Source organism: Aplysia californica, unplaced genomic scaffold (genome assembly GCF_000002075.1).
Source record: "Aplysia californica isolate F4 #8 unplaced genomic scaffold, AplCal3.0 scaffold00053, whole genome shotgun sequence".
NCBI lineage: Eukaryota > Metazoa > Mollusca > Gastropoda > Aplysiida > Aplysiidae > Aplysia > Aplysia californica.
This window is the reverse complement of record NW_004797323.1, coordinates 1297680-1313971: the sequence shown is the minus strand read 5'-3', so window position 1 is coordinate 1313971 and position 16292 is coordinate 1297680. Positions and strand designations below refer to the sequence as shown.

The 16292-nt window shown below is 40.5% G+C and overlaps 1 protein-coding gene across 5 annotated transcripts in view; it reads right to left on the bottom strand.

The window, feature by feature from the left end:
- LOC101853767 (helicase with zinc finger domain 2) overlaps positions 1 to 16292 on the bottom strand; it is a 166906-nt gene that overhangs the window by 40493 nt on the left and 110121 nt on the right. For all 5 annotated transcript variants that reach the window (XM_005092802.3, XM_013079486.2, XM_035968354.1 and 2 more), the window contains 8 exons: positions 14449 to 15563; positions 12080 to 12430; positions 10398 to 10610; positions 9638 to 9916; positions 7075 to 7254; positions 5505 to 5681; positions 2229 to 2397; positions 1172 to 1378 (listed from right to left, as the gene is read on the bottom strand). In XM_005092802.3, the coding sequence (XP_005092859.1) occupies positions 1172 to 1378; positions 2229 to 2397; positions 5505 to 5681; positions 7075 to 7254; positions 9638 to 9916; positions 10398 to 10610; positions 12080 to 12430; positions 14449 to 15563 (2691 nt within the window). The remainder of the gene's footprint in view (positions 1 to 1171; positions 1379 to 2228; positions 2398 to 5504; positions 5682 to 7074; positions 7255 to 9637; positions 9917 to 10397; positions 10611 to 12079; positions 12431 to 14448; positions 15564 to 16292) is intronic.

Below are 16292 nucleotides of genomic sequence, written 5' to 3'. Positions count from 1 at the left end.
TAACATCTTAACTCATTCGCTACGTATTCTTTTCGGCTTGTGGACCAATTCTTTTCGGGAGGGCGAAATGAGATGATGACTAGTGCGCAGTTCACAGGTCTTTGGGGCCATAAATTCAAATAAATATCAACATATTATATACCAACATTTTCAGTATGGTTTGTAGAATACATCTGCATTATTTATTTGCGTATTTTTCAACTTTGGTGCCTGTAAGAGGCGATTATGCAACAATTGTGATTGGATGCGGATAAAATTGGAAAATAAAAAATTTATAATCTCAGGTGAAACTAAAAAAATATGTTTGCACCTCGTCAAATGATACCTCAAAATAACCATAACTGTATATAGAACAGGAAAATATTGAAAAATGTGCAGTTATTTACATACATTCCATAATATTTGTACATTTGGATCATAACATGCGATATTGAAAAAAAAATAAATTTTTTAATAATTTTGAAAAAAGGATCACAAACACAAAAAAATACGCGTAACTTATATGGAATTATTCAGAATTGCATTTGGAATAAACCTATATATGTCTTGAGTGGTACTTTTTGATTAATTTCACCCAAAAGTAGTGATTTTGGGGAGAAAATAATATTTTGACTATTTAGATCTAGGCCAAGATCTAGCACTCAAAAATATTGATTTCTCAATTACAGTGCACCGGCAATTTGCATCCAATAGTATCAATATTATAAAGAAGAGTCCTACACTTCTTTAGTGGGCAAAATAATGATACATTTTGTTGTGTAAAAGTAATAAGACTGGTGTCTGGGCTATAATTTGGGCTTCGCGATAAAACAAAGTCGAATAAACTACGAAATCATGTTTCAAAACTGAATCAAACTTCCGATTTTTGGTGGAAACGCTTGACCCGGAAGTCAACATTATATTATGACCTTAATTTTAACATGGATATGTGGATTGGAATAGAAACCAAGCTAAAATTGAACGTCGGTTCTCGAGCTGCCGGGGGCGGCTTAGCGTACTGACGGCACTTGAGCCGCGCCGCCCCCCACGGCTCGGCGTAGCGAATGAGTTAATCTCCTTATCAGATTCGAACGAAATCCTCTTATTCTCCCAAATCACAGAAAAATCATAAGCCACACCCCTGACTATTCCTGTCTCGTACCACCTCACTCACTACACGAGCCGAACTTACCAACCAGCATCCTCTGAACCACAACACTGATAAAGCGGTGCAAGGGACAAGTGAACTGGGTGTATGCATCAACACCCAGTCGGTAGTGTTTCCTGTCTGAGGGCGCCACCTGGTGGGAGCTGAGGAACAGCTCAGGCTGCTGGATGGCTTCCAGTTTCTGTGCTGCCACGGCAACTGTTGGCTTGTTGTTATCACTGCAGATTAAATCTGAGGAAAGGAACACATGCTGGTTTCTAATTTGAGGAAAGGATCATGCTCTGGTTTCTAATTTGAGCAAGAGATCACATTGTGGTATCTAAAATTGGAAAAAGATAACATTTTCGTTCTATATCTAAGGAAGGGATCACCTTCTGGTGTCTAATCTGATCAAAGGATTACATTCTGGTCTAAATTTACATTGTGAAGCTGGGCCTAAGCAGAAAGGATGATTCACCATGGTCTACTATGATCAGCTTCAAGGAAACCATGGCAACATCACCAACCTGAACTTCAGACTACAAAATAGTACAAATAGAATTGGGGGGTGGGTGTCGGCCACTCCTGGTTATAATTCTCCTTTCATCTCCAAAGTTGCCAACTTTTCAAATCAAAAACAAAAAAACACCAGACTTAACCACCACCCTCCTCCAAATTCTTCACACACACACTTCTCTACATGCAATAAATTCAAGTTATTCAAAGAAGACCTGCAGCAAAAGATCTCTCCACCTAACATCAAATCTGGTCTTAAAAGTTCCTAATTTTTCTTCAACAACAGCAAGTCCATGACGAGCAATGCTAGAAAATAGAGAATATGTTTCTTTTCAAAACAAAAGAAATGGACTTCTGTACCCAGACTCACAAAAAAATATTAAATAAATACGTATTTTACATGCTGGTTGGCAGCTATGCATGTCCATTGTATTGATTAACATGAATGCTAAATAACTTCCTCATTGTAAGAGCTATGATAATACTGCTTTGAAAAGCTTAGGACAATATAGAAGATGTAATGGGTCTTTTTGACACCCTAAATATTCCTTTTCAATGAGCACACACCTCACTCACTCAGACCCACCTTGAGCCAACTCAAAATCAGAGATGTCCTCACTGACTGCCTGACTCACAAAATTCCAGGCATCTTTAAGGAAAGCGACGCTGTCCGTGCTCTTCTGAAGACTGTTCAACAGACGGTTTTGTCGCATGTAGCCAAACACACACGTGCACATCTTAGTACAGCGGCACACCTGTTTCACAATCACAAATAAATCTTTTAGTTTTTTAGTTTTAGTAAGTTTTACTGCACTTGAAATAAAATAAGATCAAATAAGTGCCGAAGATTAGAGGTGCTACTATTGAGTAACATTAAGAAAAAAGAAGGAGAGCATTTAAAAAATGGCCACTCAAACAAAAGCAAAATCACCCAGTGGGCCTTCTAGAACTTGAGAGACAGCAGCTGTAAAGACAACTGGCGAACAAAGTAAACATCTCTGATATTTTTATTCAATAGCCGCCATTTATTTTAATTTTGTAAGAGCTCTATGGCAGTTGAAACACAATTAGACCATATAAATGCCAAAGATTAGAGTTGTTTCTAGAGAGGAACATTAGATGTTTGATAGGAAAGAAGGAGCATACGACGTCAGAGCAACCATCAACCACCCACTCAGCACTTTGAACTCCTCTAACATCTCAAATACAATGAAGTGTCAGTGACAAAGCAGTCACTACACACACATTTCTAAAATAAACTCACAAAGTACATTTTCAAAGACATTTTAAATGGTGGATTCATAACACAATAACAGGGCTGTAGGCAGAGCTGGTTGTAATGGAGTACAAGTACTCCAGTACTTGTACTTACGTTACAATTTTCGGTACTTTTACTGTACTCCGGTACATTTTGAGAATCAGTACTTTTACTGTACTCCGATACTTTTTATAAAAGTACTTTTGAGTATTTTAAAAGTACATTTTGAGTACTTTTGAAACTTATTGAAAGGGCATTTCTGATCATAATTTAGGGAACAAATACCCGGGCGGGCACAGCCGATCAACCAAGAGTTAAAACTTGAGATCAAAGAACGGCCCGTCGTGTCAAAGATCAGCCACTCTGATGAATGTGATCACAAGCATTGTAAAACTCCAAGAACCGGTACAATGTGTGCCCCAGATGGGATCACACGGAGGTGTGAACTGACCGATGCGTTTCTTTTCCCCAAACATCACACTCGCAAACTAAACTTACACCACTCGCTGGGTGGGTAGGGCCAACAAGTTCGCTCCAGGCAGGATCACATCGAACTGTGAACTCTTCCCTGACCATTGAAGGCAGTTTTTCTCTATTCCGGAATTTGCTAGACAGCCTGAATTTTAATTGGTGTGGTCACAACGTAATGGTGCGTAATGACAAAGACGGGGGGGACTCAATCAGAGATGGAAGGCTAAAATATTTGGACAGGTAAAGGGGAGAGGCAACTGGATAAACGTAGATAAAGATCTCGAGACTCATGATAGGCTAATGAGTGTATATGGCATGTCTCATGCCACCAGGCAACCGTGATTGGTCATCAAAGTTGACCACTCTTTGCTCGCCAAATGTCATAAACCCACCCAGGGGTCACGTCTGTTCATGGGTCACTGTAGATTCTTCCTTGGCTTCATCGGCTAAGATCCCGTATTTCCCTTGCTCCCGAGCACTGGGATCTTAGGCGGAGACTACTGTAGTAGATAATTTTTGGTTACACTACCCTTACTAGACTCTAGGAAACTACATGTACATGTATTTTGGTTTGCCGTGGGCGCCGTGGACTGCACAGTGTGACCAAAATCTGTCTTACCACTATTATAATCAGCTGAAACTGAAACTGAGTTCTCAATGTGGCGTCGGTGGCCTAGTGGTTAGGCTCTCGGACTCGAAACCGTAAGGTCGTGGGTTCGAATCCTGTCAGGGGCCCGACGTTGTGTCCTTGGGAAAGACACTTTGCACAAATTTTCCTCACTTCACCCAGGTGGAAATGGGTACCCGGCTATAGACAGTGAACGATCTTGTCAGTTTGGTAGTGCTTGAGCGCATTAAATCCGCAGCTTGCACTGCAAGCTTTCGCGGAAGCCGAGAATGTTTCTGGGTGTTCTCAGAGCATGCTCTTGAGAATGGATATGCGCTATATAAATGCAATTATTATAATTATTATTATGTGTATCTAACAATTTTTTAGGCTATCTAAATTTCTTTTTAACTTTTTTGTGATTTATGCTTAAGGCGGCCTTGATTCCTTGAAGATTTGTTAATGAAGAATTCAAGGCACTTTTCCATTTCTTTGCTGGCCATTTTCATCAATTCTATGTTTTTTAAGAGCAACTTCGTCTCTACATTTTTCAATTTGGATACTTTTCCTACTTTCCGACCTCTTGGACTGACTTACATTTGATCAAATTGTCTTGCTCAAACAAGTTGTATTCATAATATCACTTATTCACTAGTTGCATCTTTTTGTTTGCTTGTTTTTTAAAAATTTCACTGACCATTTCCACCTACGTTCAGTGCGTATATTCAAATGCTTTGTATACTGTTTACATTTTAGTAATAAATGGCCTAATTTGTCAAATATACTGGATATGTTATTTAATATGATGTTTTGTATTAGCATTGAAGTGTTTTAGCACTTTAGCAGAAAGTACTCAAAATGTACTCATAAGTACTTTTTTTAAAAGTACTTGTACTCAAGTACATTTTACAGGAAAGTACTTTTACTGTACTTAAGTACATATTTTAGATTGTACTTAAATACCTTTTTAAAAGTACTTTAACAGCTCTGGCTGTAGGCTACACCTAGGCATTATCAAGCTTCATTTGCAATAAATAAACCATAATCTATTGCACAATAACTACTATGGTGAAAGCAGCATATTTGAAATAAGTTCTTCGTCTATCTGGGTTTATTTTTCAAGGAAAGTTTTGTTAACACAAGCACCAAAAAGGAATAATCTATCATTTTCCAACAGCGGCACTAATTTCTCAGTTACTTATTTCCTATTATATTGCATTTTTGTCTCTTTCCACTTCATTGTATAGTGTTCAGAGACCATCTCTCATTGAGGAAAACATATTCCATTTGCTGTTCTTTTTTCTTACTTACAGCTTACACCCCCCCCTTATTTTCTCTCTCTCTCTCTCTCTCTCTCTCTCTCTCTCTCTCTCTCTCTCTCTCTCTCTCTCTCTCCCCCCCCCCTCCTCCCCTTTTCAATCAAAACAAATAATTCAAAAGACATTTCTAAATTATAAACAAACACAGACAAGCGTGCACATGCACCCTCACACACAGAGCTTCTGCAACAAAGTAGCAACACATACCTCGCCTTCTCTAAACGCCCGAGCCATTGACACACTGCTAAGTGCATGATAAGCATTCTCTATCCGCCAGCTGTCGAGCTTACAGCTCATAGGCCCGCTGTGCACCAGGAGTGGGGTTGAATCCTCAAACACAGAGAGCAGCACATCAGCAACAATGCTGTTGAACTTGATCTTCATCTGCAGACGAGAAACAGAAACACACCACCTTGACGCAATGAGCAAAGATCTATGCAAATGGGTCTCTGAGTGAACAAAGCTACACACATTCGTCAGACAGGAAGCATGTTGATGTTTTCAACCTTGAATTATGACACCCAAGACAAAATAATTATATCAATGTGAATTTATAGAAACTTTTCTAAATTAACCTCCCTCTTTCTCTTTCCACTCTTCCTACTTCCACCCTGAATAATTTTTATTTAAATTACATTGATAAGAAAACTAAAAAATATACCTCAGCAAAAAGATGCTATCCAGGTGTATTTCACTATCCAGCCAATGTTATTCTTCTTCAAGTATCAGATCTGACAGAGTCATCGATTATAAGAGTTTGTCACCCATTTCTCAGCTTAAATGATCTCAAAAATCCTAATTGTATATTGTCCTGATCTTTTCATGTCACCCCTATTTTAAAGCAAAGTAAGCTATTTTCGGACTCTCTTGCCTTCGAGGGGATATGTCTAAAAAGAGATGGTACACCCCCCACTCCCACTCCAAGGAACAATTTACAACAACAAAAAGCCCAAATAAAGAATATTGAGAACTTCTTACACAAAGGACTAACTTACTCTTTTTCTGATAAGTTTTGTATGTTTTCCTTCAGTTTTTTCAATTGAAATGCAGTCACATTTCAGTAAAAATAATTTGGCCCTGCTGTTTCCAAATCTATACAAAAGGCTTCCTCAAAGCAGACTTCTGTCAAGTGAAAGCTCAGTGGAAGTAAGTAACCAGCAACAGAATTCTCTACATTGTTTTACACCCCACACATATGGATCTGACATGCAGTCGGACAAATTTATTTTTGCTATCAGACATTCAAAGAACTGGTTTCTTTGCATTGATCCTGATGGACAGCAAATCAAGGGAAGACAAGCTGTTGTTAAAATCTTGTAAATGAATGCATAAACCTCACGAAACAATTCAAAATGTTTGCACCCATAAATATACTTATTTATTTATATTTTACTGTACCTACACTTTGCACTACATTGGAGACATAAAAGAAATTGACAATCTTAGCAGATACAATCCCCCCCCCAAAATATCTCAGCATAACCAATGACCCATGTGACATCATTGTTTATGGGAGACACATGTAACTTGTTTCCACTACAGCACTGTTGAAAATTTTTTTTACCAAAACATTTTAAGGAGGAAATCCCCTACAAGACACCGGATCTTAAACTTTAAAATGACATCTTCCCCAGCCTCGTTTCTCCTGCATTTGATTAAAAAATTCATTTATAAAGTCTTTCTAACGAGAAGAGAGAACACCCCCAAGAGGCATTTGACAGAGCAACTTTTCATTTTAGGGTCCCCTGCTATTTAGAGGGCGTATGTTCCATCCTACCTCATCCATCATCAGGTGGGAGTGCTGAGCCAGCTGTTCGGCTGCCCTGAGGTTGTGACAGAAGTGACCATTGCCCAGCCGCTGAGAACGCCACACGTAGGTTAGCTGGTACAGGACCAGGATACAGCTGTTCAAGTAGCTCGTCTCCGCTTCAAACGGATTCAGCAGAATCTCCTGCACCTGTTTGTTCACACACACACACACAGACATAAACAAACAGGGATAGCATACAAAGCCAGAAGAGCCAGCCACATTTTACATCTCAAAACCTGTTGAGCACATTGTTTAAATCAATCACTTTCTTAAAAATTTTAATGTAAACTTTGATGTCAAATATTAATGTAATATGGTTTGACTTTGATGCAGAAGAGTTCAGGTATATTTCTATTGACCGTGCATTACAAATTTTCAGCATCCATCTTTACTCTTTAAAAAAAGTCAAATCTTATTTTATCTTTGGGGGGGGAAGTGTTTTACGGCGCTTTGCTTCTGCATAAGGTCATATAGGCGCACGAGACACATCAAACATTTTCAGTTGGTAGGAAAATTTCAAATTTAGCCCAGGTGGAAGCCGAAGCCTACTCTTATCGATTTTCGACCACCAAGGGATCTTTAACATGCGCAATTTGCACACGCGACCTCCCAGATTTTTCGCCCTTGTCTGAGAAGGCTAGGTGTAGATCTTTGCTACCAGAAGAGCAGGGGTGTGGCTTAAAGACAGCAATAATAAGAAAGAGCCCAGGAGTAGCAGTAGAAAGGCTGCAGAAAGAGTCAGGAGTCCAGAGGAGGGGGCAAAAGAAGTGAGGGGGTAGGGGCAGAAAGAGGAGACGAAAGAAGATGACAGAACATTGATAGAGAGCAGGAAAGGAGGTGAAAGAAGATCCGGATTAGAACCCGAGACCAATTGAATGAGAGGTGAACACCTTAACCTCTAGGTCATGAGAGCCCCCATCAATTCTTTGTACTTTTTAAAGAAAAGTAATTTTTCAAAATGTCTTGTTCAAATTTGTTTTAAATTTTTGAGCATCCTGTCAGCAAAGCTGAGCTTTATGAAACAGAGTTCTGGTTTAAATGTTTAAAATTATTTGAGTTTTGAGTTTTATTGGTGGACAATTTTTTTCTTTTGCGGTCACCCTGTACTTGTACAAGCATATCCCCCTATTCTACATGTCAAAAATAGAACTACTTGTACTAATGTACCTTTAACCAATATCCCCTATTCTAGTTATCAAGAATATCCAGTTCTACAAATTAAAAACTACTTATCAAAAGAACACCCAACCAATCCCATTTATGAAAAGTATAGTCTAGAGGGCTCTCATGGCCTAGAGGTTAAGGTGTTTGCCTCTCATTCGAAGGTGCCCTGTTTGAATCCAGGTAGCAACCATATTTTCTTCTCTAAAATTGTCTCTTTTCCTGCTCTCTAGCAATGTTCTGTCATCTGCTTTCGTCTCCTCTTTCTGCCCACACCCCTCACCTCCTTTGCCCCCTCCCCTGGGCTCCTGACTCTTTCTGCAGCCTTTCTATTGCTACTCCTTTAGCCTTCTTACAGCAGTCTTTCAGCCACACCCCTGATCTTCTGAGCCTTCTCGGACAAGAGCGAAAAATGGAGGGCTCGTGTGCAAGTTGCGCACGTTTAAGATCCCTTGGTGGTCTGAAATTGATGAGAGTAGGCTTCGGCCGCCACCCGCGCAAAATTCTAAATTTCTTTTCAACTGAAAAAGTTTAATGTGTCCCGCGAGCTCATATGACCTTATGCAGTTGCGGGCGCTGTAATAGACTTAGATTCTTTTTTTTTTTTAAAGTATAGTCTACAAGTACACCATATACAATAATCTAAAGAATATCCATTTCTACTCATCTATAAGGTATGCCTTATTCTACTTTTCAAAACGGCTACAGAAAGTTCTTCATTTTTAGTCCATGGCGCAAACAATCATTGTGCATGAAGTCTTTTTTCTTCTTTCTAAGGACATACAGACCGTCGCCTTACCAGCAGCATTATGACATCATCTAAGAAACTTATTAAAGTAACTAACCAGGGTAGAATATCTTATGGGGAATGCAGAATTTTGAGTACAGATCAAACAGGGAAAGGACAAACTCACCAAAAGCACAGTATTTACTCTAAAAATTGGGGGAACAGAAAATTTCTGCTAAAAAATTCATGTTTACATCTGAAAACATTTATCATCCTATGATGAAATCTACAATTTACATGAAAATAATATGGACAGTCCAACCAGTGGAAAGCTGACGTCTGTTCGTGACAGAGAACCAAATCAACACAATGAGTCATCCAATGTGTGAAAAAACAAGATAAAGTCTGAGAAAAGAAAAGCATATCCACACCTGAAACTGCTGTATAGTGCAGGGAAAAAGTAAAATATACCTACAGAAAGAAAAAAAAAAAAGGGAAAAAAGAGAAGACAGACCTACCAGTGGTAACCTCCAACCATCTGCAATGATAGACAGGTAACAAAAATAGGAAGATCTCAGTAAAGAAGTAAGGTTTATAAGAGGCGACCTTAACAACCCTTGACAAGGAAGAAATCGCTCTCACCTTGGTGTGGGAGAAGTGCTGCTTGCTGTTGATCACACTGCGGAACACATCGGGCATCCCCAGTACATTCCCGTCTCTGTCCACCTGGATGGTCACTGAAACTGCCAGCCGGTCAAAGTCCGGCTTGAGACTGCAGATGTCCGTGCACACCTGCGGTGGGAACATGTGCTGGGGTTCTTTCCCCAGCGGCAGGAAGGTAGCGCCACGATGTGCACACTGCTGGTCAAGGAGGGACCCTTTGTCCACAAACGCCACAACATCGGACACATGCAGACCAATCTGGAGAAGATTCATCAGTACAACTGTGTTAACCTCAAGAAGAAGAAGAATATGTAGTAAAAAATGTTGCCTCACCTTTTGTGTGGTCAAGGTTCATTAGATCTGGACAAAAGAATGTCACCCCAGAGGATATTGTTGACACATCACATGCCCAAGAAAACAAATACATTCTTACATGCATCTAGGGAACAGACTTTCAGGTCACAAACTTTTTTTAATACATGTATTTGAAATTAAAACACATACAAAGCGAAACTCATAAATGACAAAAAAAAAGAAGATTTCCACATCCCACCAATTTCGCTATGTGTGTGCAATACTTAACTGCAACAGCAACATTAAATACCATGAAAGCAGAACGATACAGTAACATTTTCCAACTTGACATAAATGCGAAAACTCCTTTAAAAAATGGCTGGAAAAGTTGCATCACTAAAGACAAAGCATAAGTCCTATACAGAAGTGTGGTTGGAACCCTCACCTGGTACACATCCTCCACTTCCGTGACGCTGACAGCCATCTCCACTTCCTCCGAGGACTCTGCTCCCACTGAGAAACTGAACAGCGAGGTTAAGTCCACACGACCTTGAAACATGTGTTCTGGGACCGAGTAATCCGTGGGGAAGAGCCTGTCAGCTTCCTCCAGCACTGCGGGTCCCAGCGTCCTGTGCACATTGTACTCTGCCTCCAGCACCTGGGCAAGAGTAATAGTACAATCGAAATTGTCTAAATAAGCCACCCATTGCGGAGGAGAAAGGCAGCCATCTTAGACATCCAGACGTCTTACAGTGTCATTATAATGTAAAAAATACGCAGGGGAGGAAATGGGAAGTGTTCGTTTGTAAGAGTGATTGTTTTCTACAGGTGGCATTTAGAGCAGGTTGGATTTTAGAGCTCACAACCAAAAAGGTAGTGAGAGCCAGAATTATTGAAACAGCATCGGGCCATATGAAGACCTCTTACTCGTAACTTCAGTGAAAAGACACAAACTGAAGTGTTACAGACACATCACACAATCATCTGGACTGGCCGTGACTCTCCTATAGGGAACAGGACAAGGAGGGAGAAAAAGAGGCAGACAGACAAAATGATGGGAAGAAAGCATCAAAGAGTGGACTGGCCACGACAGGAACATCTTACTACAGAAAGCTGAGACCCAAGAGGAGCAGATCAAGCTGGTTGCAAAATCTGCAGTGGTCAGCTAGACTATGGGATAGATGAAGGTGAAGAGCTCACAACATCCGTATTTTCTGTCACTCGCACAGGCATCAGTCACTCCTGCATGAATTAACCTAATGCATTATGTGCTGTCATCCTGTTTTTTATGAAGTAAGAGTGTTACTGCACTTGCACTACACTACAATTACATCTACAAGAGAGTAATAAACACTCAAAGTAAAAAATGTAGCAGTTCAAGCAGGAGAATGGCTAATTGTATGAGCTATCCATGATTTCAAAAGTTGCATGCTCGTGTTATCAATGCCAAACTGCATTTGTTTTCTATCTTCTGCTTTTTCTTTGCATTCCCAATTTGTTTATAATTCATCTTAGGCCGCATCATGGTGAAATATTTTTTTCCTGACTGTTTTCTAAGAATGTAAATAGTTGTCATTTGTTGGAGTAGAACTTTTAGATTGATGAGCCCAAGTTTCCTCCTCTCCTACAAGTCACAAGGCCTATAAACTTTTTTAAGTCCCCTAAAATAACAGGCTTTCCTTTCCTCACTGATAGATCTAAGACATTTGTTAAAATACTCATTCTACAATGGTGACTTTGTAAGTACAAGCCCCTAATCTACCTGGTCAGGCAAGTACAACAGCTACAGCTTTCAATATACATTTAACTACCTACTATCTCTTTACCCCTCTTTTTAAAAAATGAAGATTTTGGTACAAAATATCCAAGTAATGAGGAGACCCAATCATCTAATTTTGGTATCATGCTCTGAGTTATGGCACAAACGGCTCTGGTTTCAATCTAAAAAAACAGGTTCTTGAACTTGAGATGTCTGGGAAGTTTTCAAGGCTTTCCATCCACTTGGCTCTGTTCTACTGAATTAAGGATTGAACAAAGCCTGCAATCTAAATTACCTCAATTGTGTCCATGGGAGCATTTAACATTAACAATTTATCAGTCAATCAATCTAATTTCCACAAAACTGACCTGCATTCCTTTGTCTAGGGTGTCATCTGTCTCCAGAACACCAACAACAATTCCAAAGGGCAGCTTGGCAGTGGGTTCCCACGTAAGGTACCTCACTACAAACATCTGCCTGGTCTGCTCACCTTCCTGAACATGTTCGTAATGGCTAAACTCAACACTGCCAGGGGAGACAAATTTGTACACACTCATGTTGCCTCGACGCACCAGCTTCAGTCGTGGAGCAGACGTGAGGCAGTATATTGGTGGAATGTCTGGATTTACAGGGGACAGCACTCTGCAGTCCTCTGCATTGGCTGTACACACAAACAGCCGCCCTTTGGGGTCCAGCGACCTCTGAAAGATTCCCTTCACCTGAAAGGAACCAAAATGACATTGTTATCGGTAAAGGACAAAGAAAGATACCTGATAGATCCCTATACAGACATCTGTTTCCCAATATGCATAGTAGTCAGGGTATAACAAATAAGCAAATTCAAACTGTATGCAGGTCATAGCCAGTTGCTGAGGAACAGCACCTTGTGGAACAGCACCTTGTGTTTTATAGAAAAGGTCCATGTGTAGTGAACCAGTTCCCTAACCACATTAGAACTTGGTCCAAAATAATATAGCATACTTCTAATATAGCAAAAAGTTCATAATGCGCTTTACAATATAAACAGAAATATTGTAATACATAACATAGAAAATAAAGCATTAGAATGAAGCCCCCCCCCCCCCCCCCCCCCCCAAAAAAAAACCCTCTCTCTCTCCGATCCATTCCACCTGCTAAAGACAGTGCACCAGCAGTTGGATTTTAGTTGCAGCGGGAGGGTTCGCCGCCGAACGCCTTATCACGTCAGGGTCACAGGGGTCAGCTCCCTGTTACTGCTCTGTCTGGGCCAACTTAATTTTTGGTACTTTTCAACTTGTTTTTATGGTAATTATCATTTAATGCACCCAAAGCACCCATTTCTGCTCTTGAGACTAAAAAAAAAAAACGGACATTGCAACTTGTCTGGTTATTTCGTTAGACGCGCTGAAGTCGGCAATGCTAAATTGTAAAATTTTTGAACAAATGTGAATTAAAAAATATCAATATAAAAAAAACCCCGGCACAACAAAAACTGTCGAACTTTTGGAACATGAACGACATAACAATGGTGCAGATACTCAGAAAGGACTGTATCTGCGCATATAATAGAAAGCTGTAATTTTGCAACTTTATCGATCTGGCACACAATTCGCTAAGAAGTAATTCCTCCAAATACAACTTTATGTGTCTAATACAATCATGAATATTCGCATATTTTCTTGAAAGTTTATAAAAATTACCCTGTAGTCTCTCTTTGAAGAAGTACAAATCCATTTTAGTGCCAGAACTGCAATACACGAATAGTATCTGTTACACTCAAGAATTCTTTACTTTTCTTAAAACGTTAAGTCTAGGTTTTGTAAGTTGACTGAATAAGAGGGATGACTTCTTGTAGTTGGGTTATACGAATAATTTAACTAGCTTTCTAGTGACACTGAATCAGCACTAGGCTTTTCCAGCTTTTACTTTAATTTCTATGACCATTTGCAATAACTGACAATGTACTATTTCTTTACATTCTTATCTTTAAGTGTCCGCATTTATTTCCGACACAAAAACTAAAAATGAATGTGTTAGCTGTCATTATTTTTATTCCATACAAGAAGTTTATCTCTACCCATGTATTTACAGTTTTATGTTATATCTTTCTTAGTTGTATGCAGGCTCCCACAGATACAGCATGATTCATGAACAAACGCAAAGTAACTTTCTCTAGTTTGATAGTAAAACAAGAGGCCTAGTGTCTCCTGTTAAAAAATACAGATGTGCATCTTTCTTCTCTTATAACTTGACTATTACTACTTGCGCAGATTTAGGATATCTCATGGTAAAAGACATGATATTCGTAATCAGTGTGACACATATTTTGGAGAGATCTGTTGTTCCGTTTTTAACTAAACAATCATTTATTCATAAGTATGTAACTAAAATAGGACAAATTGGGTACTCTATATACACTTGTTTAAAAAAAAAATTAAGGCACAGAAATTAACCATTCTAACGCAGAATAAATTTCAAGACATTGAGCTTTTAGTACACCAGTGTACTAGTTTGCTGGGTGGGATGGGAAAGAAGTTATATCGTTTCAAACGAAGACAAAAATGCAAACTTCTCAACCGACACCGCTTCTGGGCTCATTAACCCCATGACCCCGAGCCCGGGAGCTCCGGCGGGCTGCTGAGCCATGCTAACTAAAAGTAACAGAATCGGGTGAAAAGTGACGCCGTGAAGAGAGCAAATTTCTAATCATCTTCCTTAATGTCAAAGACAATCTCTACCTTACACAAAGTGACCTTACCTGTCCCAGTGGCTTCCCCCTTTCTGACTGACCAATCAGCGCCACTAAGACAATGTCACCAACAAAGGCATGTCCACAGTACAACGGGCCTGGTATCTCGATGTCAGCACCAACACTGAAGCCAGCAGGGATGGAGAGGTCTGGAAGTGGCGGGAGGACAGTGGCATACCAGCCTCCATTGGAAAAGAGCAGAGAGCATCGTAGGAACTGTGGGTTCTCGGCACAGAGGGCTTCCTTCAGCGCCGCAGGGCCATAATTCTCAAACTGCTGTGTCATGCCTTGGTCCTTGTTCTCAATCAGGAAAGCCATGAAGTCTTCACTCTCAGGAGTTAATCTGAAGGGAACCTTTGGCTGGTCAGAGGTGTCGTACTGAAGAACAGCAAACCCATCCTTCAGCTCGATGTGCACACTCTCCAGTCTAAGCCCCACATCAGTCTTGGCTGCTTCCTTTGCCAGGTGGAGGATGACATCCTCACTGGCAACACTGGAGCTGAGAGCCAGGTCGTCACGGCTGAACTGTCTCGCTACGCCCACCACACGGCTCTTGGCCAGCACACTCGACTTGACACTGAACAGATGCGGATCAGACACAGGTTGAGCAGTGGGTGGCGCCACCTTATGGTTGGTCTCTGCACGTTCTGAAGGCATGTTCTCTTTCTCACCAGAAGACACGGTCTCACCTACAGCGTTCTCACTCTGCTCTGCAGGAACTTGGCGTTTCTTCCTTCGAATAATCTGTTTGAAGTTTTCTTGACTGCGCTTGCCGATGAGCTCTATAATTTTCCCAGCTGGGCTGATCTGGATCTGTATCACCTGGTTGCGGACAAACTCGTAATTGACATTCTGCGGCCGCATGCTCCCCATGTTGGAGCAGTGCTTGATGAAGGTCCGCCACTCCTGTATACATTCCCCAATGAGGCACAGCGCCACAGGATCCCCGACCACCGCCACAAATGACTGTGCGCGCGTCAACGCTGTGTTGATCAGCTTGGGGTTGGACAGGAAGCCCAGGTCACCAATGTCCTCACCAGTTTCCAGCGCTCTAACCAAGTGGTCTTCCTGCAGCAGATTTGTGCTGCGTACCGTCGACAGAAAGATTGCACGATACTCTTGACCTGAAGGAGGACAGAATCACAGATGGAAGAGACAAAACGCGTTTTTAGTTTTTAAAAAAAATAATCTTTCAGCCTTCTATGAAGAAAAAGGAGAGAGCATGCTTTGCTTGGGAAGAAGAGAAGTACACACATACTATGACAGCCATTTAATGATAAGGAAAAATATACTCAGTATAATAACAGACAGAAAATACAGACGAGAAACAGAAAAGTAGAACAAAACTACAGTTGAAACTATTTAAGATGGCCACCTACTGTCGAGGAAAAAAGTGGCCATCTCACACAGCATCATTGTAATGTAAAAAATACGCAAGAAAGGAAATGGGAAGTGGCCTTTGTTTTTGTTTTAGTAAGGTTTTACGGCGCTCGCAACTGCATAAGGTCATATGAGGGGTGGATGTCAACAGAGAAGTCCAAACGGAGAATCAGGCTTACTCTGCTCACCTCTCTAGCCTCAACAGCACGAAGTCTGCTTTGACTATCAAGGCACCCCGGAAATAGCAGTTCACAAGAGAGTGACAAACATACAAAAGAAGTAGAGGCAAAAATGATGATAGTAAGGATGAGGAAAGTAAAAGCAGCCGTTACCCTTATGTTGTTCCAGCACAGTATGAGCATGACATTGATAAATCAGCCCATTTACAATTCTACTGTGCATAAGAACATGTTATTATCCCCCCTTTGGGAATGACCTAAAGACACTTCAGTCAGTGGCACTGCCCTGGGGGG